Here is a 27,055-nt window from a genome sequence, read left to right as displayed (position 1 = left end):
GAGTTTGCATTCAGCATCAGTAAGGAGGACACCGGGAAAAAGGAGGGAGATGGGTTTGATGTAAAACCCATTAGCTTAAAGCACTCTCAAGGAAATTTGAATTAAAGCATTTCAAGGGTTTGGACAGATGTGGCTGCTGCAGCTTAGTTTGGTGAAGCAACTCACAGAGCCAGAGGAATTTAGTTCTGTGCCCAAGTGCTAAGAAATTCCAGTCGCTGAATAGGGCTAAATTTGAGGGAGGGTTGAGAATTTCCCTGGAATGTACCCGAGGACTGCATAGCTCTGGAGACAGAGAAGCAATCTCTAAGGCTGGGGGAAGAGGTTTTACGTGTCTCTGAAAAGAGCTGTATTCCACAGCCTGGCTCTACCAGCAATAGAGACACAGAAGAAGTCAAGGGAAATTCGAGTAACCCATCATGGAAAACTCTCTGAAAAAGGAAGAAGTTTCCTGTTTCCCATCTCTCCTGAGAGGAAGAAGTGACTGGGTGTGTGTGAGAAACCAAAGTGGCTTTGGAGGACTTCAGAGCAGAGGACAAATTTTAGGAAACTAAACTATGAAAGGCTGATCCGAACCCAAGGAGAGGTTTGGCCGTGCTGGGTTAATGGCTGGACTTCATGAATTTAGAGATCCTTCCCAACCTAAACTGCTCTATGATTCCGTGAAGGTGGTGGGAAAACGAATAATATCAAATGTAGGAGAATTTCACCTCAGGAAATACAATATTAATAAGGGTATAGGATATTTTAAAGGTTTCAAAGTGAAAATTTTCAGCTGGTGTTCATGAATATTACAAAACAGATGTTCTTCAACTGATTCAAGGTTCTCCTTGCTTGTGACTGGGAAATTATAGACAAGGTGTGTTGACTTCTCCAAATTAATGTGATATATTAACAGGAAAAAAATAAAAAAAGAAAGAAGCAGGTTATTAAAACCAGGTTAACATCAATAACCCCCCCATGATCAAACATATCTCTTTGAATTCAATGCTTGATCTGATGGCATCAGCTACTTTATTTCCTGTTTTAGGGAGCAGACATTTTTATTTAAATTATTTTTGTAGAGAACTTCCAAATGTATCATAGGTCAAAAGGCAAGCAGAGTAAAAGGCAAATTTGCTATAATTTATTTATTGCAAATACTTTGCTTAGTGACTGATGAACCAGAATAACAGAACAGATTTAGATCTTCTGCCCCTCTAGGTCATGATATATTACTGCCTGCAGGTCCTTTCCCATTCTTCACCCATTCATGTCTCCATAAAATGTCTTGAAAAAAGAGTGAGTAATATCCCAAGTCCTGTTGTCCAGGGACTGTCAAATGGGTTGAGAAAAAAATGCATCAAATGTAAATGTAAACTCCACTCTGCAATGTTATGGTAGGGCATGATTTGCATAAATATTGTTTGCAAAGAGCAATTAGCACTTCATTTACATTCAGTGAAGTAGCAATTTGCACATTTTCAGGAAACAATTTCTTTACCCATATGTGCAAATTTTGTGCACTGCAATTGACACGCTAATAAAAAGATCTTAATAGACCAATTTTTTTTTATTTTACACCACAGTGTTCTGAAATATTGATTCACTCTCCTGAAATATTGATTTGGTGGGCTATTTGTAAAAACAGGAAAATGCAGGTTTGAATTTTTAAAACTTGCTTTCTAGAAAAAAAAATCAGAATTAATTTCAGATGTCTGCAATCTTCATGCTCTTTAAGTGGTATTTTAATGGGTATTTTTGTCAGAGAAATATAATAAGCATTATTAAAAAGCATTAGCAAATTCAGTCTCCTAATCTGCAATAACAATGAGTATATTTGCATATTGCAGTATGGAAATAATACAGTCCATTTCCTAGTGTCAATATCACACTCAATTCTCCATTAAATGTTAATAAAAATATTTCACACTTATATAGCATTTTCTCCAGAATGAAGAAACTTCCTAATTAAGAGACAAATTTCATGCTTACAGCAAATACAGAGAATTTTTGTAAACAACCCAAATTTGCTTGGGAGTTGGACAGGAAAAGAGCAGCCCAGTGAGTTTAGCCAGCTGTTGTCAGTGGACATTTCTGGCCTTTGCAGCAGGAGAAATTGATGTTAAGTGGTTTATTTAGACCTCCTGCAGCTCTGTCCCTAACAGTTTCTCTTTTTGTTTAGTTTGCTTCACAATTTTGTAATTTCTCCTATGAAATGCACGTTTGGGGAGAGGTAGGGATTGGAGCTCCCACAGAAGTTGGGTTGTACTGTGCTTGCTAGCTTTTGGAGGAGAAAAATCTTTTGGGCCAAGACTGCTGATATTTGGAAAATTGCATTCCTAGAAGGGTTTATTTTTGGAGGTTGTTCAGTTGCCCGTCCTGGAAGGGTAAGCATGAGGACACAGCAGCAGAGGATGCAGATGTTCATGGATCTCCCTGCCAAGCAGGCTGGACACAAGCTGCCTCTGCTCTGCAAGCCTTGTAACAACATGTCCTGGATGGCAGGTCCTAGCAGGAGACCCTCAAATGGAAATATTTGCTAAATTTGCCCTAGTTATGAGTTCAGGCAGTCAAATGCTCAAAATTCTGCCTGTTACTCTTCAGAGGCAGTGCAAGTGAAACATCCAAAACATCACAGGGCACCTTTGAAAACCTTCCTCGTACTGTGCATTTTAATAAAAGGCATTATGTATCAATCTTTGAACAATCACAAGGAAAATGAATAGCAAATATGACAACAAACAGCAAAGCCCCCACTAAATCCCAGTTTTACCTGCTTATTAAAGTAATTGTTGCAATAATGATCTTGTATTCTTTGCCTTTTCATCTCTCTCACAAGAGAAGGGATCATTATGGTTGCACCCAGGAGTGTGACATTCAGATCTATTTTGAGGTCTCATTATTGTTGGTGTTGTCTTTTTACTTCACAAGTCACATATTTATATTTCATCTCCTGTGTCAGGTATTCAAAGCTCTGCTTTGATCAGTGTAAATTGCATGTGCCCCTCACATAAGGTGGGACCTCTGTTTGAACCTACGAAGTAGTTAATTTTGAGATCTCATGTGAATCTCTGAGTTACTCATCATTGGTTGACTCTATTTTTACTTAACCCTTTTTTTATTCTCTTTCTAGTTTTTCTTATTTTTCTTCTTCTTCCTCTTATCCTTTGTCTTATTTTTATTTCTAGCATCCTACAGAACCTCTGAGGCCTTTGGCAATATTAACCCCTAATGCTGCTGTGTCCCAGCCATGCAGTAACTACTTGGGTGCTCAGGATCTACCCAAGCAGTGGGTGTTTTCCTCCCTGTACAGACCTTTAAACTAAAAGTGCACTATATAATTTTGTACATTACAGACAAAAAATACCCTAATGAGAAGGGGAATAAATTCCTGGACCTTTAATGTTTCTATAGCCTCAGTGGGACCACATTTTGCAAATGCCTCATAATGCTACCAGAGAGGCTAATGATAAGAAAGTAGTAATGACACAAGAAATTTAGGAGTCTGCTGACCTTCAAAAAGCCCATGGGTTTCTTGTTTGCAAAACAAGTAGATTTATCCAATTTTCTGTTGACTAACAATAACTAAATCCAGTGACAGCAACTGATCCATGAGCAGGAACAGCTGTGGCCAGCCTGTGCAAGTAGCTGGCAGGTACTTGAGGTTTGGGCTGAAAGATGGAAAACTGATCTCTGCAAAACCACCTGGATTATGTGGTTTCATCTGCTGAGATGCAAACTGCACCAAGCCAGGAATGAGACCATTTGGTGCTCTTTAAAAATAAAAAAATCCCCTTCTTTCTCAGTAGCCTTGAGAGATGATGTTCCAGGTCAGATCTCTTGCTGGCTGTTTTTAGGTTGGTACCAGTACCTTCAGCTGAGGACCTGAGCTGAGGAACATCTGTCTCCACCTCACATATGGGCAATATCACTAGTGAAGCCACAATCCAAGACAGAGCTGTTTGAGGCCCACACTCATCTGATTTCCCAGTAAGTCTTTGTATCTGCTGTTTTACTGGGGCTGGCTCTCAGCTTCCACAGCTACCTGCCCAACGTGCATTTTGGTGGTGGGACTGAAGTTGACATGCTTTTTTAGGATGCTGAGTGTGGGCTGTGACATGATTGTGTAATAAAGAATCCACAAGGCCCTTGTGCTTTACCCTTTAGCTATGGCTCCAGAATCAGTTTAAATCTAGTTTTTCCCATTACAGCTGCATTGTCCCATCCACAACCAGTAGCAAAGCCACATCTTAATGTTTTGGGTTTTTTCTCGCCACCCCATCAGAAGTAAACAGTCACCATGAAGTTCCTCTTGTCTCCAGGAATTAAGGATGTGCATCTGTCCTGATTTATTCACTTTTGAGGCAGAGTTTAATTTTACAAAGCATCTCTCTCCTCAGTCTTTGCATTTATTTTTGGCAGGAGCAGTTGCCTGCGGCACGAGCACCGAAGACTGGCTCAGTGTTAATAGTTGTCAAGGAAAATGAAGAGGCTATTTCTCACAGCAGACTTTCACCCTGCATGACAAATGCTAGTATGAGCAGATTAAAAATCAGTGCATGGTACAATATGTCACACATAAAGCAGCTCCATGTTATTAATTGGCATGCTCCCCATTAGCTGCCCTCAGTATGTGCCTCTGCGAGTGGAACAGGAGCTGGTGAAATCAGGTGGGTCAGAACCTCCTCTGGTATAAAGTTGTGCAGCAGTGATGCAACTAATTGAGGTATTCTGATTCATAGCATCCAGTTGCTTGGATAAGGGTTTGAGATGCTTTTTTCCCCCCTCTAAAATGTGATTTAACCTTCATTTTATTGCAATGAACAGCAGAGATACTCTGTAATATGTGTTCCCTGAACCCTAAACACTTTTGAAGAAGGATGGGACATTTAAAACCATGATGTGATTTAGAGAAGGTTTTTTTTTTACTTCTTTTCTGCTGTTTTTGTGACAGATCTTTAATTATTGACCTTGAAAATTTCCCAAGGAAATTAGTCGGTCTTAGGATAGAAATTAGTTGCTGCACACAAAAATGGGTTTACAAAGCAAACCAAATCAGCAAAGGCTGAAGTTCATTTTCCAAGTCACCTTAGGGCTGGGAATTGTTTCAGTAATCCTCAGGAAAAAAACAAAAACCTGAACATCATTTTCAACAGGTTCGGAGTTGGAGTAGCATGTAGCAAGTGCTGGGCACCCCCTACACCAGACTCTGGGGCCAGCCTCCCTTCTGCAAAGTTTCCATCACAAGTAAAGGCCTCAGGATAAAAGCTTGGATGCCTTCCCTAACATTGCTCCTAGAGTTCTGCATGCTGTGAGAGTTACCCTGGTTAAAGACACTTTTCTGTGAGGGGTGTGAGAGGGGATCAGGGGCAGCCCCAGGGACATTGTTGCCGTGTGGCTGGGGAGGCACATCCTCCCCTGCCCGCTCTGCTCAGTGCCTCTCATGCCTCAGAGCAGGCAGGGACATTGCAAAGAGGCACAGCACAGCCTTTTACCAGGGCAAGTATTGCCTTCCAGTGACTGCACAGGTAGGAAAGAGCAGTTCAGATAGAGCAGGACACTGTAACAAACTTTGGTGCAGCACACAGGGGGTTTTTGGGTGTGAATATCTGCAGGTACAGAAGGCACAAGGTCTGAAGAGTTTTAACAGACACAGGGCTGCTCAGATACACGAGACCTCAGTGGCTGCTTGACTTGTGGTTATGGTGATATTGCAGTCCTTGGCAGTCACAGGCTAAGCTGCAGATGTAAGATGTTGATGTCATAGGTAATGACCCCATTTAATCTGAAGTGGGGCAGAGCTGTATTTACCCTCAGGCTGGGTTTTATTGCTTGGACACTGTGGGTTTCTAATTTCCTGATCTCTCTTCTGTCATATTTTTTTCCTCTCTTTCATTCCTTTTACTCTTTTAAGCAGTCTCCAACTCTCCCTTGCTTTCCTAACATCTCCTTGGTGCCAGAAGAAAATTCACATTCGCTACTGGAGTCTGTTTCTCTGATGCACTCTTCACCTGTGCAGAACCTGAGATCAGAACCTGGGATCAGAACCTTACAAGAGTTTATCCTGCCCTTGTCATTACCTCTATCATCCTCAAGACAGGGCAGCAGAGGCAGTTGACCAACTCATGTGCCCTTTTGGGGCCTCTCACAGGCTGTAGGGTGCTATGGAGTCTGACATGCACAAATGACTCAGAGATTTGTGTTAATGATGTTCTGAAAATCTCAAGCACACTTTATTTTTATTATTACTATTATTTTATTTTATTTTTTAAATTCATGTCTTAGCCACAGCCTGGGTTTCTTCAGTTCAGATTGTGAATATATTTGTTTTTCCTGGGCTATCAAAATAGAGAGGTTATTGTATCTGGACACATTCATGATATTCAGTTGTTTCCTGATAACTGCTCCATTAATATCTGTCAGCATGGCACCCTCTCTGCTCATAACCTCCGCGCAGACCAGACAGCTTTCCTAGCAGAAGGGACATGCTTATAAGAAAATAAAAGGTAAAATGTCAGCATGTTCCCAAATGAGATGCCCTGGGAGATTCATGACACAGTGGTAGCTGTGAAGAAATGCAGATATGACAGGTGGCTGACAGTTTGGTGCTTTGTCTATAATCCTTCTGAACTAGTGGCAGAGACTTTCTTAAATACAGTGATTACCATGAGAAACCTCTGCCTAAAAGTGTTGTTTACATCAACAATCATGAGATGATAAGTGACAGGCCCGGGTCCTTTCCATTAGTTTCAGAGGACAAATAACATAGGTCAAAACTTTGGGAATAATGATAACAGTAATAATAATAATAATAATAATAATAATAATAATAATAATGATGATGATGATGATGATGATGATGATGATGATGATGATGATGATGATGATGATGGATTAATATAATAATAAAACAGACCAGCAAGCCTGAATAAAATAGAACAGAGTCTGAACAAAATAGACTCCAAAGCCTGGGGCAAACTGCATTTGCTAAACCATTTGGTAAAATGGGCTGAGGCAGATATTTGAGCTAAATTAAATCAGGCAGAATTTGCCTTTGAGTGACTGAAGGCTCAAAAGCAGCCATTTGGACTGCCCAGAATACAGACATATGGCTCCCTGGGCATCCTTCTGCAGAGGTACTGCTGTGACTCTGTGCTTCTTTCCAGAATTAAGCAGAGCATTACTGGTAGCAAGGTGGTGGCCATCTTCTAGACATGCTGCTGCTATTTTTCTTGGACCCCAGAAATGATATATCCAAGGCAGAGTAAATATAAAAACAAATAAAACTGCTCTCAAAAATGTTTTTGTCTGAATAATTAATTCCTCAGCAAATTTTCTCATCATAAAACATGTTCTAATGAGCTACCAGGAGGAGAGGAAATTCATCACTTACCTCACAAATATCAACTTGAGAGCACTGCTGATGTCAGATGGCATAATTAATGACTTGAGAGGGAGCCTGGAGCAGCACAGCCAAAACCACCGTCCCCATCAGTCATTCCACATCAGCCCAACTCATCCATGTTACTTGATCTACAGAGGATTAGCCAGGCAGCTGGAAGGAGATATGGGGCTGAAGGGAATGCAGGCAAATATGGTATATCTAATCTTGAATTATCCTGGTTGGTTTCCTGCTTGTCACTGAGGTGCCATGGCAGTTGGTCAGGCATCGTGTTTTATTTTTGTGGCTTTTCTTTTTTTTTTCCACAGAGAAATAAAATTTACAAGGTTTGAACTTCACCCTCCCTGATGCTGAGCAAGCCATCTTCAGCCCCATGTCAGAACATGGTCCTGTTGGGGTTCAGTTCCTGTGCAGCAGGCCTGGGTGGGTGCCCTGGAGCAGGTGAGACCTCTCTGTGCTCTGGTGACAGGGGATGTTGTGTCAAGGTGGTGTTCATGGGGGGGCTGCAGTAGGAACACATCTGAACGGTTCTCCACCAGAGCTGGGGCAGTGTGCAGCCTCCTCTCATCACGGGTCCATCTCTTCTCTCAGTGCTCTGCAGCTGCAAGAACTGCCCCACTGCTTCCTCCACGTGTCTACTCTGGGGGCAAGTCCCTCCTAAGGACATCACAGGAGCCAAGGCATGGGGGATGCTTTGGAGGGCCAGCTCTCCCCACTTGGATGGGAAAGCTGAGTGCTGGTGCTGCCAGCTTTGCAATGAGAACCTGAAATGGCCAAAGGGGGTCAGACTAAAGGGTGAGCTCCCTGGGGATCCCATCTCCAAGGCCTTCCAGGAGCAGGTGCTTGCTTTAGGGAAGGATAGAGGATTCCAGAGATGTAGAGGAATCATTTTGTTACTCCACCTTCCCAGCAGCCTGCTGTGAGGGAATCCTGAGCTGAAGGTTCCTTCCCCAGCTCTGCATTTCTCAGGTCCTTATGAAACTCTTTTTACCACTAATTTATCTAATATCTTTTGGCACCAGCATTTATTTTTTTGCCCTCTGCATTGTCCCGTGATGTGTGCCACAGAACAATCATATGAAGTGACAAAAATGTGCTTCTTTTCCTGTGTTTTAGAGTTTCTGTCTGGCCTGTATATCTCATGTTCTCCATTCCCTGTGATAAGTGAAGGAATGAATCATCATTCACCTTGTCTTTCTCCCTCAGTTTCACGACGCTGAGAAAAGTAAGCATATAAAATTTACTCCACTGAAATACCTCCATGTTTCTGAAACCAATTCCAGCCTAGCAGGATTTTTTTTTAGGATTTACATGACAGAAGAGTATGAGAAATCCAGGCAGCTCCAAAGTGATGGCTGACATGTTTTATCTCCATCTCTTTGCTCATTCCAGTGTGTGCTCACTGCTGAAGACCAAGCTCCAGTAGCTGTCAGCCTAAGTGCAGCTGTTTTACATGTCTGCTCACATTTGGAAATGCCTGGCTGTGTTTTCTGAAACTCTCCAGTAAATGCTCTCTTGAGTTAGTTCATCAGCAAAGACAACTTTATCTGCTCCACAAGTGACCCCCCATTCCCCTGTGCAAACACCCTGGTGCAGCAGAGCCCAGTGGTTGTTGCTGGCAAGATCTGAGCACCGGGCTTGCCCAAGGCAAAGCACCCTTGGCATCTGCTGGCCCTTCTGTGGGCTCCAGTGTAAGCAATAACTGGGCTTTTATGTCGGTGCTGACCTCCCAAGTTAAGTTCAGAAAACGTTATCTGTCAAATCTGATGTGTCACATTTCAAAGAAAAGAGTTTTCCACCTCAATCCAGGTCTGATTTCTTTACTGGTAAAGGATAAAACCCTTTGGGAACCAAGCACTTCTTGGAAGCAAGGTTAAGAGCAATAAACTTTCCTCCTTACCAATAGACTGAAATATCAGCAAAATCTTTTCTGTTAGGAGCACACATCTATCCCCACAGGGTCAGCTCAGTGCTCTATAACTCATCTTACAAAACTGAAATACAATTTTTGATGATCAGAGCTGGGTAAGGATCAGAAAACTGGCCTGACACATTTCATTTGTACTGACAAAAATTTTTACTGAAGACCTGCTTCCCCTGCACAGATAGGGTGAGATTTCAAGATAATATGCATTACAAATGATTTGTAACGAAGCTGAATTAATGTCTTTGAGAATCCCCCCAGTGCCCTTCTCAGGACTGTATCTGTAACCTCTTACCAGCACACAGAAATAATTGTTTGGTTGCCCAATGGAAACGCCAGCCGGAATTCCCATGTGCACTATGTTTGGGGTCTCTGTCCCTCATCTGCTTCTCTAAACACTGCCTGGGAAGTGGCACAGTGATAAAATGTGCATAAACAGCCCTGGGATTAAGAAGTGATTTGAGACCTGCAGCTAATCTCGGACTGGATGTGGCTAGGAAATTAGATTAGGAAATTACTTTACCTGGAACTGGACACTAATTGTGGTGTCTTGTGCTGGAGAGAGGATTCATGCTAAGATGAAAAAATGAAATTGGGATTGTGGGGAAACTATAATTTGAGGTCATTTTAATTTGGATTTTTGTGCCAGAGTGATCTGAGCACTCCTCACAACTCTGATGCCTTTTGCTTTCTGGCATCCTGGCCTTGCAGTTTTGGGCCCTACAGCAGAGGGGGTGCTCTGGTGTCTTCCCAAACATGGTGTGGGGCAGGCAGCTGCTCACCCCTGGGAATAAAATGCCATCTGTTCCTGCCATGTATTGGACAGCAATGTCCCATTGCTGTGCTGGTCTGTCCTCAGCTTGATGTCCAGCAGGAGCTTGCTTAAGGTTATTTTCTTTCAGCCCTGCCCCACCTGCCAGCCAGGGGGTAAGGGAGCTGATCCCAACCCCAGGCAGCCCCTAAATGACACCAAGGCTCAGGAAAAGTTGTTCCATTTCTGGTGAGCCTTTGCTCCCCTTGCAATACCTTGGAAGGGTGGTGACAGCCTGGGCTAGGAACAAAACCACTGGGTCTGTAGGGCCGGAGTGGCTGTGCACTTTGTTATTGCCACGGTCTGAGGCTGCTGGCCACATTTTTAGAAGCTTGGGTCAAAATTTCCTGGGATCCAGCAGCTAGGATGAAGCCAGTCAGCTGGTTTGGGGTATTTTTGTGTGTGTGTGTGTGTGTGTGTGTGTGGCAATCAACAGGGGTGACATCAGTGTCCTGTGTCATTAGGGGGATCCCCCACCGGCGGTCCCCAGCCCTGTTGGAGACACACGGACTGATTTAACCCCCTGGGCGCCAGAGGGTAGTGGCAGCCAGATTTTCCCCGAGAGGGATACCCCACAACAGTTCTTCCTCTCTCCGCTCCCCTCTTCCCCTACAAGCCCTGAAACCATTCACAGGGGCAGCTCGGGCTGCGGGAGAGGGAGCAGCCGCGTCCGGAGGAGGCATCGACCGCACTGCATTGCATTGCATTGCACTGCGCATCCTCCCTCCCTCCTTCCCTCCCCACCGCCTACTGCTTCAGCCTGCCTTCCTCCCTCCATCCCTCCATCCTCCCCGCTTCCCACCTCACATCGCTCCCTCCTGCATCCCTCCTCCTGCATCCCTCCCCCCTGCATCCCTCTCTCCTACAACATCCCTCCTCCTGCATCCCTCCTCCTGCATCCCTCTCTCCTAAAACATCCCTCCTCCTGCATCCCTCCTCCTGCATCCCTCTCTCCTACATCCCTCCTCCTACATCCCTCCTCCTGCATCCCTCCCCCCTGCATCCCTCTCTCCACGCCTCCCTCCCTCTGCCTGCGCAGAGCCGCGGACATGGCGCTCAGCAATTTCCTCTTCGCTCAGTGCATCTGCTATTTCCTGGCCTTTCTCTTCAGCTTCATCGTGGTGGTGCCACTCTCCGAGAATGGCAACGACTTCCACGGCCGGTGCCTGCTCTTCACCGAGGGCATGTGGCTCAACGCCAACCTGACGGTGGAGCGGCAGCGCTTCACGGTGCAGGAGTGGGGGCCTGAGGCTGCCTGCCGCTTCAGCATCTTCACCGGGCTCCTGTCCCTGCTGCTGGCCACAGTGCAGGCCTGGAGGACCCTCTTCTTCCTCTGCAAAGGGCACGAGGAGTAAGTATCCCTGGGGATAAGCCCATCCCTCCCACAGGCTGGGGCACGTGGGAGCAGTCTGGGGGTGAAGCCCTGGGCTTTGCACCACCCAGCTCATCGGGCGCCCCAGAGGGGTTTGGGGAGAGCTGGTGTATCACCCCTGTCTGTCTGCACACACACCAGGCGCTCCCCAGCTGTGTCCAGGGCCCTCCCAGGGGATGCTCCCATGGGTGGGGGGTCAGATCCACTGCTGTGCACCCACTGCCCTTTGGCGGTCCTGGTGCAGCTTCTGGCCGTTCAGCTGCAGTGGGCATGGAAGGACTTGGGGGCTGTGGGGTGATGCTGGAGGCTGGGGCTCACAGGTGCCTCTTGACCACGGTCCCACTACACATCCGTGCCAAAGGAGGCCCTCCCCAGGTGTGCACTGGGTGTGTGAAAAACCTTGAAACAACATGGTTGTGCGTGGGGGGCCAGAAGGGAGAAGTTGGTGCCTCCCCTCTCTTTTTTGTGCTGCTTTTGCCGTGTACATGGCAGACATTTGCAGACAACAACTACTGCTTGGTTACGGCGTGAGAGCAACGCTGAGCGCTCCTGCAGCAGCTCAGGGTGGCACTGACTGCTGGCTCCTGTGCTCACACAAGCCAAGGGGCAATCCCACCCCAGCAGGGAGAGGGAGAGGCTTGGTGGGCCAGGCAGCAGCTCAGGAGCACTGTCATGTTCTGGGCTTGCCTCTCTGGTGGCCTGAGAGGGCAGAGACACTGGTGCAGGTAACCCAGGTGCTACAGGGCCGGGGCTGGACAATGCACTGGTGCCTGTCCAAACTAGGAAAATATTTTTCCCATGGTTTAGGAACCATGCCAAGGGTTAATCACTGTCCAGGTCTATTTGGACTAGAGGTTTCTTGAGGATGGGGCTGTTACGTCTGGGCTTGGTAACCCTGGAGACTGGGTAGCAGTGTTGTCTTTCTGGCTCTTTCCAACCACTCTCAACATGTCTAATACTCAAACATGGTGTAATAAGTATGGACCAGAAACTTATTCCATGTTAAAACGTACCTTACACTAAATACAACCACATACTTCTTAATATCTTTGAATTCAGCTTCCTCAGGTGATCCAATATCTATAGAGGGTTCATTGAATCCCAGTGCTTTGCAGTTCAGACCTAGCTAGTTTTTAGAAGAAACCAGCAGTGAAATCCCTGCAATGGTGACATTTGGATTAGATGTTCGGCCTGTTTTCAAAAGTGGCTGTTAACTTCAAAACTGTCGGGCAGGCCCCTGAAAAGTGTCCCTTTAGGAGCTCCTTCAGGCTCCTTTGGGAGTTGTATAACACTGTTCATAGTTGCTCCATCCAGGCAAGAAAGGCAGAAGGCTGTGAGGTCATGGGTGCAAAGATGAAGCAAGTTGGGATGATGAGATAACCACAGAAGACCACAGGAGAGTACAACATGGCAAGATGCTGGGGAACAGCAATTTCTTGGTAAGAAGGAAGGTCTGTCCTGTTCCACATCAGCCACCATATGAATAGCAGGCAGGGCTCATGCTGTCCTGATTTTAGACAGCCATTTGTTAACGGTTCAAATGGGTGCAAAAACATTTCTGTTTGGATGGAGAGATAAATGTGAGCTCCTCACCATGCATGATAATTGTCTGTTTTGATTAGAGGTCGTTGTGGAAGAGCCAGAATGTCATAACTGATGATCCTATTGAGGAGGATCACTGCTATTGGGCCAGCTCCAGGGTGAGCCAGCAAAGGCAGTCAGGGTTAGTTAGCACCCTTTGCATCTTTCATGTGCAATGGCTTTGAATGATTGCTGACAAATTATTTTCTAGCAGTTATGACTGCTAAAAAACCTTAAAAGGGTCTCAGCACCCCTTGCCTCAGCAGCCTGGGGCTCTTCAGCTCAGCTGAAGGGTAGAGGTATAACTCAGATACTTCATTGCTAGGATTGCAAAGCAACTGTAGGTGTAAACATTCATTATTGAAGGGCATTCACTCAATCTGCAATGCATAGCTTGAAGTTCTAATCTAAGGAGGAAAAATCAGGTAATCTAGAGAGCCAAATAAGCAGTTTTCTGTCAGGATACCCTGGCAGTGGTGATGGTTTCTCTTGCCAGATGCAAATCAGGTGCAAGGCTGAGCCCTGCTTTGTCAGTGGAAAGTCAGATCCTGGACCATGGAACCTCTCTTGCTGCAGGGTGGGAAATAGAGGGAGAACTGCAGATCCTGGGCTGTGATGACCCATTGAATAGTCCTGGTAACTGCTCCTTTTCTAGAGCTGTTATTAATTCTGGTGCCAAGTCTGTTTTATTCTGTGAACAGCTCAAGTCTTTTCTGCCTCCCAGGCCAGCTTTCCATGCTAAGGTGCACACAGAGGATATGATCTGACTTCAGCAACACTTGGGATGAACTCCAGGCTAGGTGTGAAGTCAGGGCAGAGAACATGCAAAAACCTGGACTCTCACAGCAGCTGTCACTGGGTGACCCCAGCACACAGCAGAGCTGAGCCGATCTACTTCACCAAGCCCAGCTAAACCAGGGCAGGATTCAGCTTATTGTTCATCCAGAAGTCAGGTGTCCTGGCATCCAGCACCCATTACAGCCTCTAGGGGCACTTCTTGAACGTGATTTATTTCACTTTTCTATCAGTCTTAGGGTGGGACAACTGTCACTTTGGAGAGAACCTAGACAGCCCCTCTAAGGCCTCATCAACCCAGGAGCAAACTTCCTAACTCTGCTGATAATTGCTTCCTCATCTCATTTTAAAGATGTTCTCCTGAGGTCACAAATGTATCATGTATAACCTATAGAAATTAGGATTCTCCAGCCCAGAACCTTCCAGGACTCAAACACTCATTTAAAAAGCCTCTTGGCTTTTCATTTGATGAGCAACAAGGGAGAAGAAGTGACTGAAGGTTTTTTTTCCTTCTCTGGGGTAAGTAGATTCATTCTATAATCAACACAATGAGTGGCACTGGTGAGAAATTTGTCATATTCACCTTTACCACACACTGAATAGGGTGACCTGCCTCCTGGAGCTGCCAGTCTTTTTCCAACCTGGAGCAGATCTCCAGTTTTTAGATAATGTGACATTCCAAGGTGTCCTATTCTAAACAGCTACTTAGAGAAGTTTCAAGTAGAGAAGGGCTTTCCCAGATGACTGGGATTAGACACTTTTCACAGCTAAAATTCAGGTGAGGAGTTAAAAAGGGAAAATGAGAGAGTGATTCCATGGCCTTATGGGAAATCTGTAAGCATCCCACTCCAAACACTTCACGTGCCGAGGGCAGGCCCTGACGGGGCAGATTTAATGGGGCTGAGATAAGTTGATATTCAGCTGGCAGACATAGCATACTGACACTAAAGCCAGAGAAACCCTGGGAGAAGCTGCCCTGCTCTGCAAATTGCCCATAAAACTGAGATTCGTGTCCTGGGATGGCAGTACCTTGTGTTACATTGCTTAAAGTGATTATAGCTATCAGTTCTGTGTTTTCATTTTTGGTTTCCCTCTTCTAAGCAATTTTTGTCCCAATTATCATTTAAGTCATGAAATAATTTTAGCTGCAGTTACTACATAATTTGAGCTAGTGACATTTATTTTAACAATGGTGATTTTCATCATTTCAGCTAATGAAAGCCACACTGTGTATGAACAACCACCATTTATTATATAAAGCCACATCTTATGGTTAAAAAGGAAATCAAAATCAAAAGCATTTGCAAGCGAAGGTAGTGTGACTCAAAATCAAGTCCATAGTGTTTCAATGTATTAGGTGTTCTTAATTAAAGATGTGTTTTAAATGGAAACTGATATCTTTGTGCCCACTCTGTGCTGCTTACAGAGACTGCTGATGTTGTGTTTCAGCTGTTTATGAGTTACATTTTTCTTCCCTTTTATTACAGCTCTTTCTTTTACGCCTTCCTGAATCTGCTGATCAGCGCCTTTGTGGTGTTCATCACATTTATTGCCAGCACTATAGTGAGTGTAGGATTTAACATGTGGTGTGATGCAATTACTGAAAAAGGAAGCATGCCAAATAGGTTAGTATTGAAAAATGCATTTTATTCCTCTTATTTTTTTTCATATAAGCACAATTGAGCTGTGGTGTTACAAAGTGTAGTTATTACACGCAAGGTGAGCAAGGGGGAGGATGCACCTGTAATATGAAAATCCAGAGCTTTTTCATGTGGAACAAAACAAAGCAAATCAAACTACTTTTTGTTTGTTTATTTAGAAGCCCCCCCCAAAAAAAGTGTGTTTCCATTGTATTTTGTGGTCACGATCACATGAAAAACAAATTGATTGTATTAAATTTTTTTTTATTTCCAAAGGAATGCTAGATTTAGAGTTTTTCTAAGAATGGGGGGAGTGTGGCCTTGTGAGAGCAGGGGGCTGGGGGTCAGGGCTCCTGGCTTGCAGTCTTGGTTCTGCCCCCAACCCACTGTGTGACATTGAGCAAATCACTTATCCTGCCCGTGCCACAGCTCATCATCAGACAAAACATTTGGGGTAGAGTTCCTTGCCTGTTCCATGCTGTGGATGCCCTGAGAGCCACAGAATGGAAAGCACTTTGTAAGTGCAAAGTACAGATGGGTGATGCTTTGTTACAGTCACAAAATGTACAGCTCCTAAAATGGCCCACTGTATCCCACGATGCTTATGCTCCTTATAGGAAACATGATAAGTCGAGGAAGATTTGCTCCTATCAAACAAATAATGATGAGGAGAGAGGAAAATGTGACATTTTATGTCATACGATATTGAATAAATGTACTACTTAAAGCATACCTTTATGTTGCACATTGCCATATGTTGTAAAATGCCATAGTGAATGTTCTGTTTAGGGCTGCAACGATTAATCGAATTACTCGAATATTCGGTTAAAAATTCAATTACAAAATGCATCCAATCGAATATTCGGGTAAGAACCCAAGATGACCGACAGCACTGAAAAGGAGAGAGAAGAGGCTGCAGAAATCAACCAAGAGGTAGAATGACAACCTCACAATCCTGGGATTTTTTTTTCACACCAATAATGGTCCAAGTTATTTGTAAAATCTGTAGGCAGCCCCTATCTTACCATCAGAGTATCATCTCCTTGCTGGAGCATCCGAAACAAAAAACACAATTCCTTCTTCTGAGGCTTTTCCTGATGAAGTCAAAAGGTAACAGAGGATCATACACTTTGTTTCATTGAGGGGTGAAACAACCAACCTGGGGTGATGCCAGGGGCAAATCTGTGGGAGGTGAGGGGGCAGTGGGAAGGAGGGGTTTAAGGATGCTGTGTTCATAATGACTATTACAATCCTACTTATGAAAGATTTGTGTTATCACTCACATAATTTTTTTTTTTTAAATAAAGTAATTTTTATCTTAGTTTTAGAGAAGATCAGCAAACAACCTGATGATTGCAATAAGTTAATTATTCTTTGATAGAATGTGCCATTGTGACTGTTCAAAGTACATTTAATATGTTGCTTCATTTTATATTTGGTTTACCGAGAATCTCTTAAAATTTCTTCTTTTGTTTTTCCCTTCCAAATGCCTTTCTGGGTAGCTGTGAAGAATTGCAGGATATAGATCTTGAGCTGAACTTGGAAAACTCTGCTTTCTATGACCAGTTTGCTATTGCACAGGTAGGTCAGACTAAGTCATGGTTCTATTCCAGTTAATTTGCCATTTGCTTATTGACCTGGGATTGCTGCAGCTGAACTACCATTCCCAGAAATCAATGGGAATGTTTCCACTGACTTCAGTAAGTGCTGAATCAGAATGATAGTGATGGGCACATTTGCCTTTTAAATTCAAAACAGACAGTTTTGAATACAGATATGTCAAATCTTCACCCTACCACTGATCTTGTTAATCATGACAGAAAACTATTCATCCAAAGGATCAGGTCTGCAAAAGTTACAGCACTCTGGTGTCCTGGATCTTTTCATTACTGTTCAAAATAATTTCTGACCTGCAGCATGTTGTGGGGTTCCTAGTTTTGCCTTCCTTGACTTTGACTGAGATCACCTAAGCTATATAAATATCTGACCATTGAAAATAATCAAAGATTTATTTATTCAGATTGGGCTGTTTTCTGATGAATCCATGAGAATTAGACCTCTAAGGCTGTCAGACCTTTCTAATGAATATTCTAGCTCTAAGTCAATGATCAGTCAGTGAACACTGGGACATGAGCACATACTAATTTTGCAGGGATGAGAGTCCCATTCCTGCAGGGCTGCAGCCTTACAAAGGCTTATGTTGTCCCACGTGGAAAGAGGCATTAGCCTGCTTGGAACATTCCTTGAAGGTAACCCTGCCTCTTGGGCACAAGCCAATTTTTTGTCTTTGTTGCCAACACTGGCATGTAGATGCCCAGCTCAGGCATAACTGCATTTAGGAATGAAATATGCCAAAAAAGTGACACCTTTGTATGGAGAACCCTGGACCTCCCTGGGTTTAGCTTGGCATGACTCCGTGGGTTTTGGTCCAGCTGAGGTTTGCATAACCACCCGGACAGCTGACTTTGTTTTCACAATACTGTACTGACCTCTTTATGATTTCTTTCCTTCTCCAGTTTGGTCTCTGGGCTGCCTGGCTGACTTGGCTGGCAATTACCATTCTGGCTTTCCTGAAGGTTTATCACAACTACAGACAAGAGGATCTGCTAGATAGCCTGATCCATGAGAAGGAGCTGTTGCTAGGAAGATCCCCTTCACGATCCTCTTTGCAAGATGACAAAAGTGGCATGATTTAAAGTGTAAGCAAATTTCCAGGGCAGGATCTAGATTTTATTATTCAGTAATGTGAGCTGAAGCTGAGTCAGGGTAATGAGTGTGTGAGATCTTTTCTTTTCTTGATAAGAATGTATTTGTGAATCACTCACTTCCCCTATGAGAAATTGTTGGCAGAAATACTGATATTAGGACAAAGAGAATGAACTGCCCTATGTGCCTATGGCACAGCAAACTTTCTGTCCTGTGCAGGCAAAATTTGTAACCTGCCCTTGTCAGCAGAGCTCTCATGTGCCATCGCTGGCTTTTGGGACAGGGACCATTTCTGAGGACTGAGCTGGCAAGGCCAGGCTACAGCATCCAGGCTATTTCTTCAAACTATTCTTCATCAATAGATGTAACTGGAGCTGCATTCAGTCCCTCCTCTCTCCCTCTCCTCCCTTTTGCCAGTGAAGCTGCCCCTGCTCTGTCTTTATCCCGGGAAGCTGCAGCTCTGGTTGGGGTGCAGGCTCTCACTGTCTCTGCTTTCGCTGTGTGTGGATGCAGCACTGACAAACATGTTGCTCCTGCTCTGATTTTGTTTCAAACATAGAGACCTGTGTTCCAGACTTGATATTTAATATTGGACAGTGTTAATGAATTCCACGAAACCCGTGTATTATTATAGCATCTGTCAAAAACTGTGTATAGTATGGAAGGATGATGGAGAACATTTGTGGTTTTGTTTCTTCTTAGATTTTGGCATGAGCAGCATTTATTATGACTCCTGAAGTGAAGTGTAGCTAGAAATTGCTGAAACTTGCATACTAAGAAATTAAGCTGAATAGATAGTATTAACGCTTGTGCATTTATAAATGTAACTTGATCCCTAACATTGTATACTATTCTGTTTTGAATATTAGAATTTATTTGTGATATTTATTTCATATAGGATATGCAAAATTACTGTAAGCATTTGCATTGTAGGTTTCTATATATAAGCATAGCAAGGAGTTCAAAGAGCTGAGTTATTTTATTGATAGTTCAGTGCTGAATGGGTCCATTTTCCCCACTCATGGGCAGGAGTTCCAGGGCAGATGAATTTTGCTGTGAAAAGGAAGAAGAATTGCTATTTACACAGAGCTCACTGGTGACTGTGTTGCTGCTTTCAGTTTTGCTTGGCCAGTGCTTCAACAAATCAGGTGGATTGTTGAGATCAGAGGTAGCTCTGATAATTAAGAAGAGTCACTCAGAAGAGTGTGGGATTTGCATGGCAGAGAAGTAAAGCTGTGCTAGGATTAAGCATTTATCCCCAGGTACACGTTACACAGAAGACCCCAAATCAGCAGAAAACTTAAGCAAACAACTAAATTTGGACTGAAGATTTTTTTGGGAGTACACTGACACTGTCTGTGGTACCTGTGTTTGAGTTGAGACTGAATTTATTTTAACAGAAATGTAAACTACACACAATTATATGACCTGGTAAATCAGAATGAGGGGAGAGAGGACTTCTACCATATCAGAGCTCAAGCCTGGGTTAGCACAACCATGCAGATTTACTGTTGTCTTCTAGGGACTCTCTGATGCTTAGTTAAGTACCAGCTTAAGCATTTCATTGAAACAGAATTTGATGTCATGACAAATCCCTAAATTATTAAGGATTTTAGGGCATAAAATGTGACGCTGTATTTAACTGCCAAAATGTTTTCATAGGCTTAGAGAAAAAGCCCTCCATGGGCCCTAAGCAGTAATCCAACTCTGTGAACATTGCTTATAGCCCCAGCTGGCCACAGCTCTCTGCAGAGAGGCCTTGTTCTTCGGCATGGTTTCTGCCCACAAGAGAATGCAATTCCTTTGAAAGCTTTGCAGCAGTGGCTTTTTTTTTTTTTTTTTTTAGTTGGAAGTTGACATCAGAGAAGGACTCCTTGAGAAGGAATCAGAGATCAAGTTAATTAATGCCAATTTAAAATTCAGATATCAGGATTGTCAGAGTGACTTTTTTATTAATTTGGTCAAATAATTTGGACATTAAGAAAAGTCTCTTCACTGAAAGGGTTGTCAAGCACTGGAACAGGCTTCCCAGGGAAGTGGTGGAGTCATCATCCCTGGGTGTATTTAAAAGAAAGGAAGATGTGGCACTGAGGGACATGGTTTAGTGGTGGCCTTTGCAGTGCCAGGTTAATGGTTTGACTGGATGATCCTAGAGGTCTTTTTCAACCTAAGTTACTCTGTCTCTAGTAGGAGATACACTCTTGCAAGTACCTGAGTCCATTGCCAGGGAACGACCTTCTTCATACCAAGAAGAACTTGGGACTTGTAGGTTAGCCTGTTTCCCCAGTTTCCCCAGTTCTTCCAGCTGTAAAAGGCAGTCTCACTTTCACTCAGCAGTGATGTCTCTTCCCACAAATTACTTCAGTGTATGCCTTACTCCTTGTGTGAAACCATGATGCTGCTCTGTATAATATATTTTATGTACATGCCAAATCAGGCTTAGGCTGAAGTGATGTGTGGCTTGGGACCACTGTTCCTAGTGTTGCTTGGGGGTTTGAAGAACCATGAGCCAGAAGATAATAAATGTCTTCTTGTGGTTCTTGCTCTAAGGTACCAGGGCCCAAGCCTTGTCTCTGCTTCTGAAAGAGAGGATGCTGCTTGTGGGCGAGGCTGTCTGGAGCTCATGCTCTCTTCTACCTCTCCAGTCTCAAGGTCTTTTTCCTCCTTTCCACTTCCATGAGAAGCAGCAAACACTGGTCCTGGGTTTGGAGTTGCCATGCAAAATGAAAAGAGGCTGAAGCTCTTCTATGAGTCCCATGTGAATGGGGCTGTTCTTTGCAGCTTTCCCATGTCAGTCTGTTTTTCACAGCTTCCCTGCCTTCACCTGGTGGGGTAAGGCTGGTACCCCCTTGCAAGTATCAGTCATACCTAAAAGCAAAGCTGCTTTTGATGGAAGCCCCTGTGTGAGTCAGAAGGCAGAGCATGTAGTGAGAGCTCCCCTGGCTGACCTAGGGGAGGAAGGGTATCCTGCAACTCCCAACTCCCAGTTTTTGGACACACTTGGTGTTTTTTATTTGCAGTAAGTTTTCTGCAACCTCTTCTCCCAAAGCTTAGGCACTCAGGCCAAGCCGGTGATGCCAAGCTGGAAATGTGTAAGAATTGTGGTATAATTTATGCACACATGCCTACCTACCTGTGCTCTCTCTCATGCACTTCTCTCTTTTGTACATTTCTGACGTCTGATTTTAGTCACCCATTGCACACCAGCACATCGTGGGGCTGAGTCAGATTTTCCATTTCTGTGACATTTCAATACCTTTAATTTGCCGTGTCCGAAGGCAGGGAACACTCTAGCAAGAGTTGTATTCAAAGAACTAGAACACTGTGTGGTGCTTATACTTGTATTTATTTATTTATTTATTGTCACATGGTGCAAGGGGAAAAAGCTTTGTGGCTTTCCAAGGCACTGGGATGTTGCCACACTATTATTCTGTTGTACCAAATAAATTCTCTGGCTACCATCTGTGGTTAAATTCCCCACCAATTGCCTGCCAGCAGTCCTCAGTGGTCTAGAAGAATCTAAGCTAACAAGTGTCATCTGAGCTTTTAGATCAATGCTGTTTCTTACTATTTTTATAATGGAGAAACAATTAGAGCCATCTTTTGGAACAGAACGTCCTCATGAGTGCATTCATGCTCAAAACATCTTATACCACTAACTCATGAGGCATCTTGCAGCTGGGAAATTTCAGCGGGAATTACAAAAATAAGAGCATGACGATTTACTGTAAAAACTGAAGGATACATTCGTACTATAGCAGCGATTCTACAGTCCCTTAAAAAAGGAGGTGTTATAATAACCAGTGATGGATGATTGGGTGTACAGACCTTGTCATGAAAGCATTCTCTGTGTATGTATAATGTACACAGGTAAATGCCAGTTCCACTGCTCTTCTGTGATGTGAATATAGGCTCTTCTCTAAACAAGCAGCTTTGGCTGGAGCAGTGTTAGAACACCTTAAATTTCTACACTTCTTTTACTTAGCACTGGGACTCGAGCAGTGGCAATGGTTATTATTGATACCCAGAGGTGGGATTGATGTGGGCAGAGTAGGAAAGCACTGGCCAATGCATAAACTGCCAAAGGCTGAGATGAGTTTCTAATGTGGGTTTGCAGGTGTTTTAATTCCTCCCCTTTATCTGAGTAACGTCCTGCTGCTAGCCTAAATTAGTCCAGTTAGGAACAGAGTCAGATTTCCTTTCAAGGCCTTCACTCCCCAGTGTGGAACACTGCTGATTTAACCTGTCTAGTGTTAGGATGGAAGCTGAGCTGCAAGGAGGAGGAGCTCACACTTTACAGTCATGTTGCACACAAAGCTGGTATTGGGTGTATGTGGGTTTTGTCATCTCCCTTTTTCAAAGCCTTCTCAAACATATTGCATGTAAAATCACTTTTATCATTTAAATTATTACTTTAGCAAAGATCCAGACAGTAATTTATACTAGAAAGACTGACAGTACTTTGTGAAAAACCAATCTGGATTATGAAAAAACTTTTGGTTTCTTTCTGGATCAATGGCCCAAGTATCCTTGAGCAAATGAGGATCCTGGCTGTGTCCAGATCCTAAAACTGTGCCTCAGACCATTTCCTTAGCTGATGGAAACAGCCCATTTTTATCTCTTGGAATGTTTACTTTGGAGAACACAAATATCCTTTCCTTCTGGTTAGGAAATCTGGGAAAAGGGGAAGGCTTTACCTGCAGTGACAAAATGCTAATGTCACTTCATAAGCACAGAAATTGTTTTCAGACTATTTCTGTTCATGGCACTAGTGCCTTGAAGTACATGTTTCTATTTTTGTCCTCCATAAGGAGGAAAACTATCCTGAGTTGTATTTTAGTACTCATATAATTTCACCTAAATGTTTTTTGTTTTTTATTTTAATGGATTTTTTTAAATGACAAAATTCAACTCTGTGATTTATGAAGTTAAGAACTTCATAGAAAACGTCACTTTGATGCTCTCTTGATGTAGAAGGGAACTGCACTCTCTCAGAAAAACTATCTTTTTTTTTTTTTTTTTCTGAACAAACAGGAGGTTAGAACAGAATTTACTTAAGATATTGCAAGTACTGCTTATTTCAGTGCAGGCACTTTATGAATAATATCTTTCCATCTTGTTGGGAAGAGGATTAGCATAGACATGCTTTCTCTTTAGTTTTTTTGTCCATGCCAAAGAGTGTAATTGAACTGCTATTGCAAACACAGATTAATGTGAATGTATTCACCCGAGTGCTTAAAGATCTCTACCTCTCACAGCTGCTATAACTGCTTGAAATGTTATTGCACACAGTAGAGAAAAAAAAAACCTGAATCCATGTGAGAGCCTAAATCCTATTTCCATAGACAGATAAAGGATTTAGGATTTAATGCTTATTAGCTTGCTGTAAAATCCTCATTGCTAAAAATCAGGCATAAGTACCCGAGAAGTGCTGTGTGAATAGCACTTTGCGTCAGTCAAATAATGACATAATTTTGGTTTGGGATTTTTAATTTTTTTTTTCTTAGTAAAATAAAAAGACAAAAAGAGGAATTCGTTAGACATGGAAGGTTATCCTTGATCCCCCCTGAATCCTCCTGCTGGAGCTCTTCTACTTGGCTTGAAATTCCTAAATAACAATTATTCAGCATGCTGGCTCTGGTGTTTATCAAGGAGATAAACTACTTGGAAGCAAGAGCTGCTCACTGAAATAGCTGGAATTTTTTGTATGTGGTGGAAACCCAACGTGAGAAGGTTTTGTTCCCCCTTGCCACTCGACTGTGTTGTAAAGTGAGGGTTGAATCAACCAGCCAGGAGGTGAGAATGATGATTTGTAAGTACTGTTGGTATCTTGGATGATTTCTCACACAAGTGAGTAAACTGTCCTGACTACTCTTCATGTCCTCCTTATTTTCTCCTTGTTTCCCCCTAGATTTGGGCAAATATGACTCCACAGTGGATATGGACTCTGAAGTGTATTTATGAATGTGAGAAAAATTGCAGTCTCTATGGAAAATTTTGTCAAAAAATTAAGAAAAGTAGTCAAGGATTTTCCCTGTTCTCATTCAGCCTCTCTGGATTGTGCCACTGAACCCTTCCCTTTACATAAGCCAGGCCTGATTTGGGTGATGTGTTGCTCTGGGAGGTTTCCAAGGCTGGTGCCACCAGTCTCCCCAGGAACCTGGTGGAATTAAATGAGTGCTATGTTAGACCATAAAAAACTGTTTGAAAACTGTCATGGTATCCCACATTACACAGTCCAGAACTCTTCACCTCATCTCTCCTGCAGCAGAGAGAATTATTTTTCCCAATTAACAATGTGAAGTCCAACAGTTTGTGTCTGAAACACAGCACATCTTCCTGGAACACGCAGGATCTGGGTTGCATCAGTGAATCCATTCCACTTTCTAGGCTGCTGCAACATTTTTAACCATGGTTGTTGAAACAGGGTCCAGTATTTGACTTCATAAGCTGCTGGCAGCCTCCTTATTAAACCACATTCTTTGAGAGGAGCAGGCAACCCCTTTGCTCAGTGGTGCTGAGAAACTCTGTACTCAACAGAATCCTTCTGGGGAGGGACCACTCCACTGGGTCCCCACCCAGTGCAGGCTGCTGGTATCAGAGCAATCTGGTCAAACATTCCAATTAAAACAGCCCAAGCTACACAACTGAGGAATCGATATATTGTGACCTGACGTACACTCCAGAGAGATTTTTGAATGTTTATAACCAAAACAAAAATAACAAAACACCCCAACAGTTCCACTGAAGTTTCCTCCCTCTGCATCCTTTAATCTTCAAAAACATTCCTGCAAACTTCAGAGAGGATTTTATTGCTATCAAGCTGATTGGGTCTTATTTCCCACATCTCTTCATGACAGAGACAAGGATGGCTGGGGTGTCAGGACAGTGGCATCAGTCTGAACAGAGATAGGTAATGAGGAGCTCGTGCATTTCCTGTGAGGGATTTCGGCTTTTGGGCTGTTATATGAGGGAGTGGTATTGACACTGATTTCAGCCTCTGCTTGGCCTGCTCAGCCCCTGCCTGCTCGTGTGGCCTCACAAATTGCAGAGCATCCTCTTGAAGCATGTGCTGACCTGAAGTCTGTTTCTGGAGAGAGCCACCTGTGCCAGCTGTGCAGGTATCTGGTGTAAAGGTGCTGACATTGCCACCAGATTTGGAGGAAAGCAGATCCAGATACCCTACACTGGCCCTTTGTCCAGTGCAGCTCTTGACCTGCCTGGGGAAGGACTGACTGTTCCCAAATCTCTGTAGAGTTGGCATTTGTGAGGACAGCTCATTAGCACCCATAGTTTTAAAAGGTTTAGTGGTTTTGTGTGGTACCACCTGCAAAGATCTGAAGCAGATCTTTCTTGCTTGTAAGTCAGTACAGGGCCTGAAAGCATTTCAGCCTCCCTGAAATGTGTGTCCTCTGGTGTATGAATTCATGAGCTCCTGTCTCTTACAGTCACTGGGAACAGCTTTATAAGAGTCTAGATTATCTAATTTTAAATGATTTTAAATTTTTTTAATGCTGCTTAAGAGGTTCATACAGTGGGTATTTGGGGAGGAAACAGAACACTTTTTCATAATTTGTTGAACCACTGAAAGCAGTTGAGGAGCAGATCCCTCACCAGTGTACATAGATTATCCTGTGAACAGCCACACCAGTCCACAGAAGCTGAGGGTAGAGCCTGGCCTGCTTTGAATATTATCTCTGTTTATTTGTATGGTCTTTTGCAGTATAATGACTGCTTCAATTGCATGTGTTTGACAAAACTAGAAAGGGAATGAGGTTTATTATTGTTTTGATACAGTCTCAAAAGGGAAGCTTTTTACTAGCATTTTAATACAGCCCTTTGTAAACACCCAGCAAAGACAAATGCTGAATCCAATCCTTCTGCTAGTGCAGTCACTGAGTTTCCTCTGGCTTTAGTAGGAGCTGGACTGGGTTCAGTGTATGTGGTACTCTCCAGCATTACTGATAATGAGTTAATGTGTTTTATATATTGATGCTTTTTGCTCAACAGTGCATTAGCTTTTTATGATTTGGTGAAATATAAAAATAAATTATTTGAAAAGACAATGTTTCTGTGCCTGTTCTTTGAAGGTGAGTTTAAATTGTTACAATATAAGATAAAAAAAAAATTCTCAAAGTCAGTGGTAGAGTCTTTGTACCCATTCCCCAGCCTCTCCATGCCACAATTTGTGTAGCTAAGGGTATGCCCAACCATCCCCAGCTGCCTGAGCCCTTTGGTATCCTCTTCCAGCAGTTCACCCTAATGCCATTGGAGACAAGGAGAAAATGGTCCTGTGTCAACATGCAGCTGAAAGGCAGTTTGTTACCAAATGTAAGGGGAGACCACAGGCTGCATGGACAGACCATTTTTCCGAATGCCAGCTGGTTAATTTCCTTCATGTAGCATCAGTCTTTCTCTTCAGAGGTGGGCATAAAGGTTCCCAACAGCTATCTTGGAGCAAGGAATTAAGAAACAAGTCCACACTATTCTCTTATAGGTTCCTGAGTTATTCCTTGAGGGCAGTTGGTAACACCCTTTTTATAGTCACAAGCTGCCAGCTGTTCTGCTTGCTTCTAAGTGGCAAAAGGCAGAAATGACAATTACAATTGCTGCTATGGGCTTATTTCCAGACTATCAGGGTTGGAGAGATGAAGGGAAGAAAGGGGACTCGAGGCAGTCTTGGGGACTGCCTTTCACTGGTGCTAATGCTGAGAGCATCAAAAGATTAATGCAAAACCATCCAGTGTCATCTCTCTATGTCTTTTTCTATCTCCTCTAATCCCATGGGTATGGATCCTCCTGCTGCTGCAATCAGGTGCTGTCGATGCGCCTGAAGAGGGTGTTG

The 27,055-nt window shown here is 43.4% G+C and overlaps 1 protein-coding gene across 1 annotated transcript; it reads left to right on the top strand.

Annotated features, from left to right (window-relative positions):
- Positions 1 to 11,010: 11,010 nt before the first annotated feature.
- Positions 11,011 to 26,276, top strand: TMEM179 (transmembrane protein 179). Its single transcript, XM_038138843.1, has 4 exons — positions 11,011 to 11,467; positions 15,352 to 15,489; positions 17,007 to 17,085; positions 18,021 to 26,276. The coding sequence occupies exons 1-4, from the start codon at positions 11,166 to 11,168 to the stop codon at positions 18,198 to 18,200; spliced, it is 699 nt and encodes a 232-aa protein (XP_037994771.1). The 5' UTR covers positions 11,011 to 11,165; the 3' UTR covers positions 18,201 to 26,276.
- The last annotated feature ends 779 nt before the right edge of the window (positions 26,277 to 27,055 follow it).

The sequence above is a fragment of the Motacilla alba genome, chromosome 5, assembly GCF_015832195.1.
Source record: "Motacilla alba alba isolate MOTALB_02 chromosome 5, Motacilla_alba_V1.0_pri, whole genome shotgun sequence".
NCBI classification, from domain to species: Eukaryota; Metazoa; Chordata; class Aves; order Passeriformes; family Motacillidae; genus Motacilla; species Motacilla alba.
This window is presented reverse-complemented; position numbering and strand designations above follow the sequence as displayed.

Excerpts from the sequence above, each read along its gene's own strand:
- TMEM179 (XM_038138843.1), top strand. The coding sequence starts at position 11,166 with ATGGCGCTCAGCAATTTCCTCTTCGCTCAGTGCATCTGCTATTTCCTG. Across the intron at positions 11,468-15,351 it reads CTCTGCAAAGGGCACGAGGA|CTCTTTCTTTTACGCCTTCC; the intron begins GTAAGTATCCCT and ends CTTTTATTACAG. Across the intron at positions 15,490-17,006 it reads AAAGGAAGCATGCCAAATAG|CTGTGAAGAATTGCAGGATA; the intron begins GTTAGTATTGAA and ends CTTTCTGGGTAG.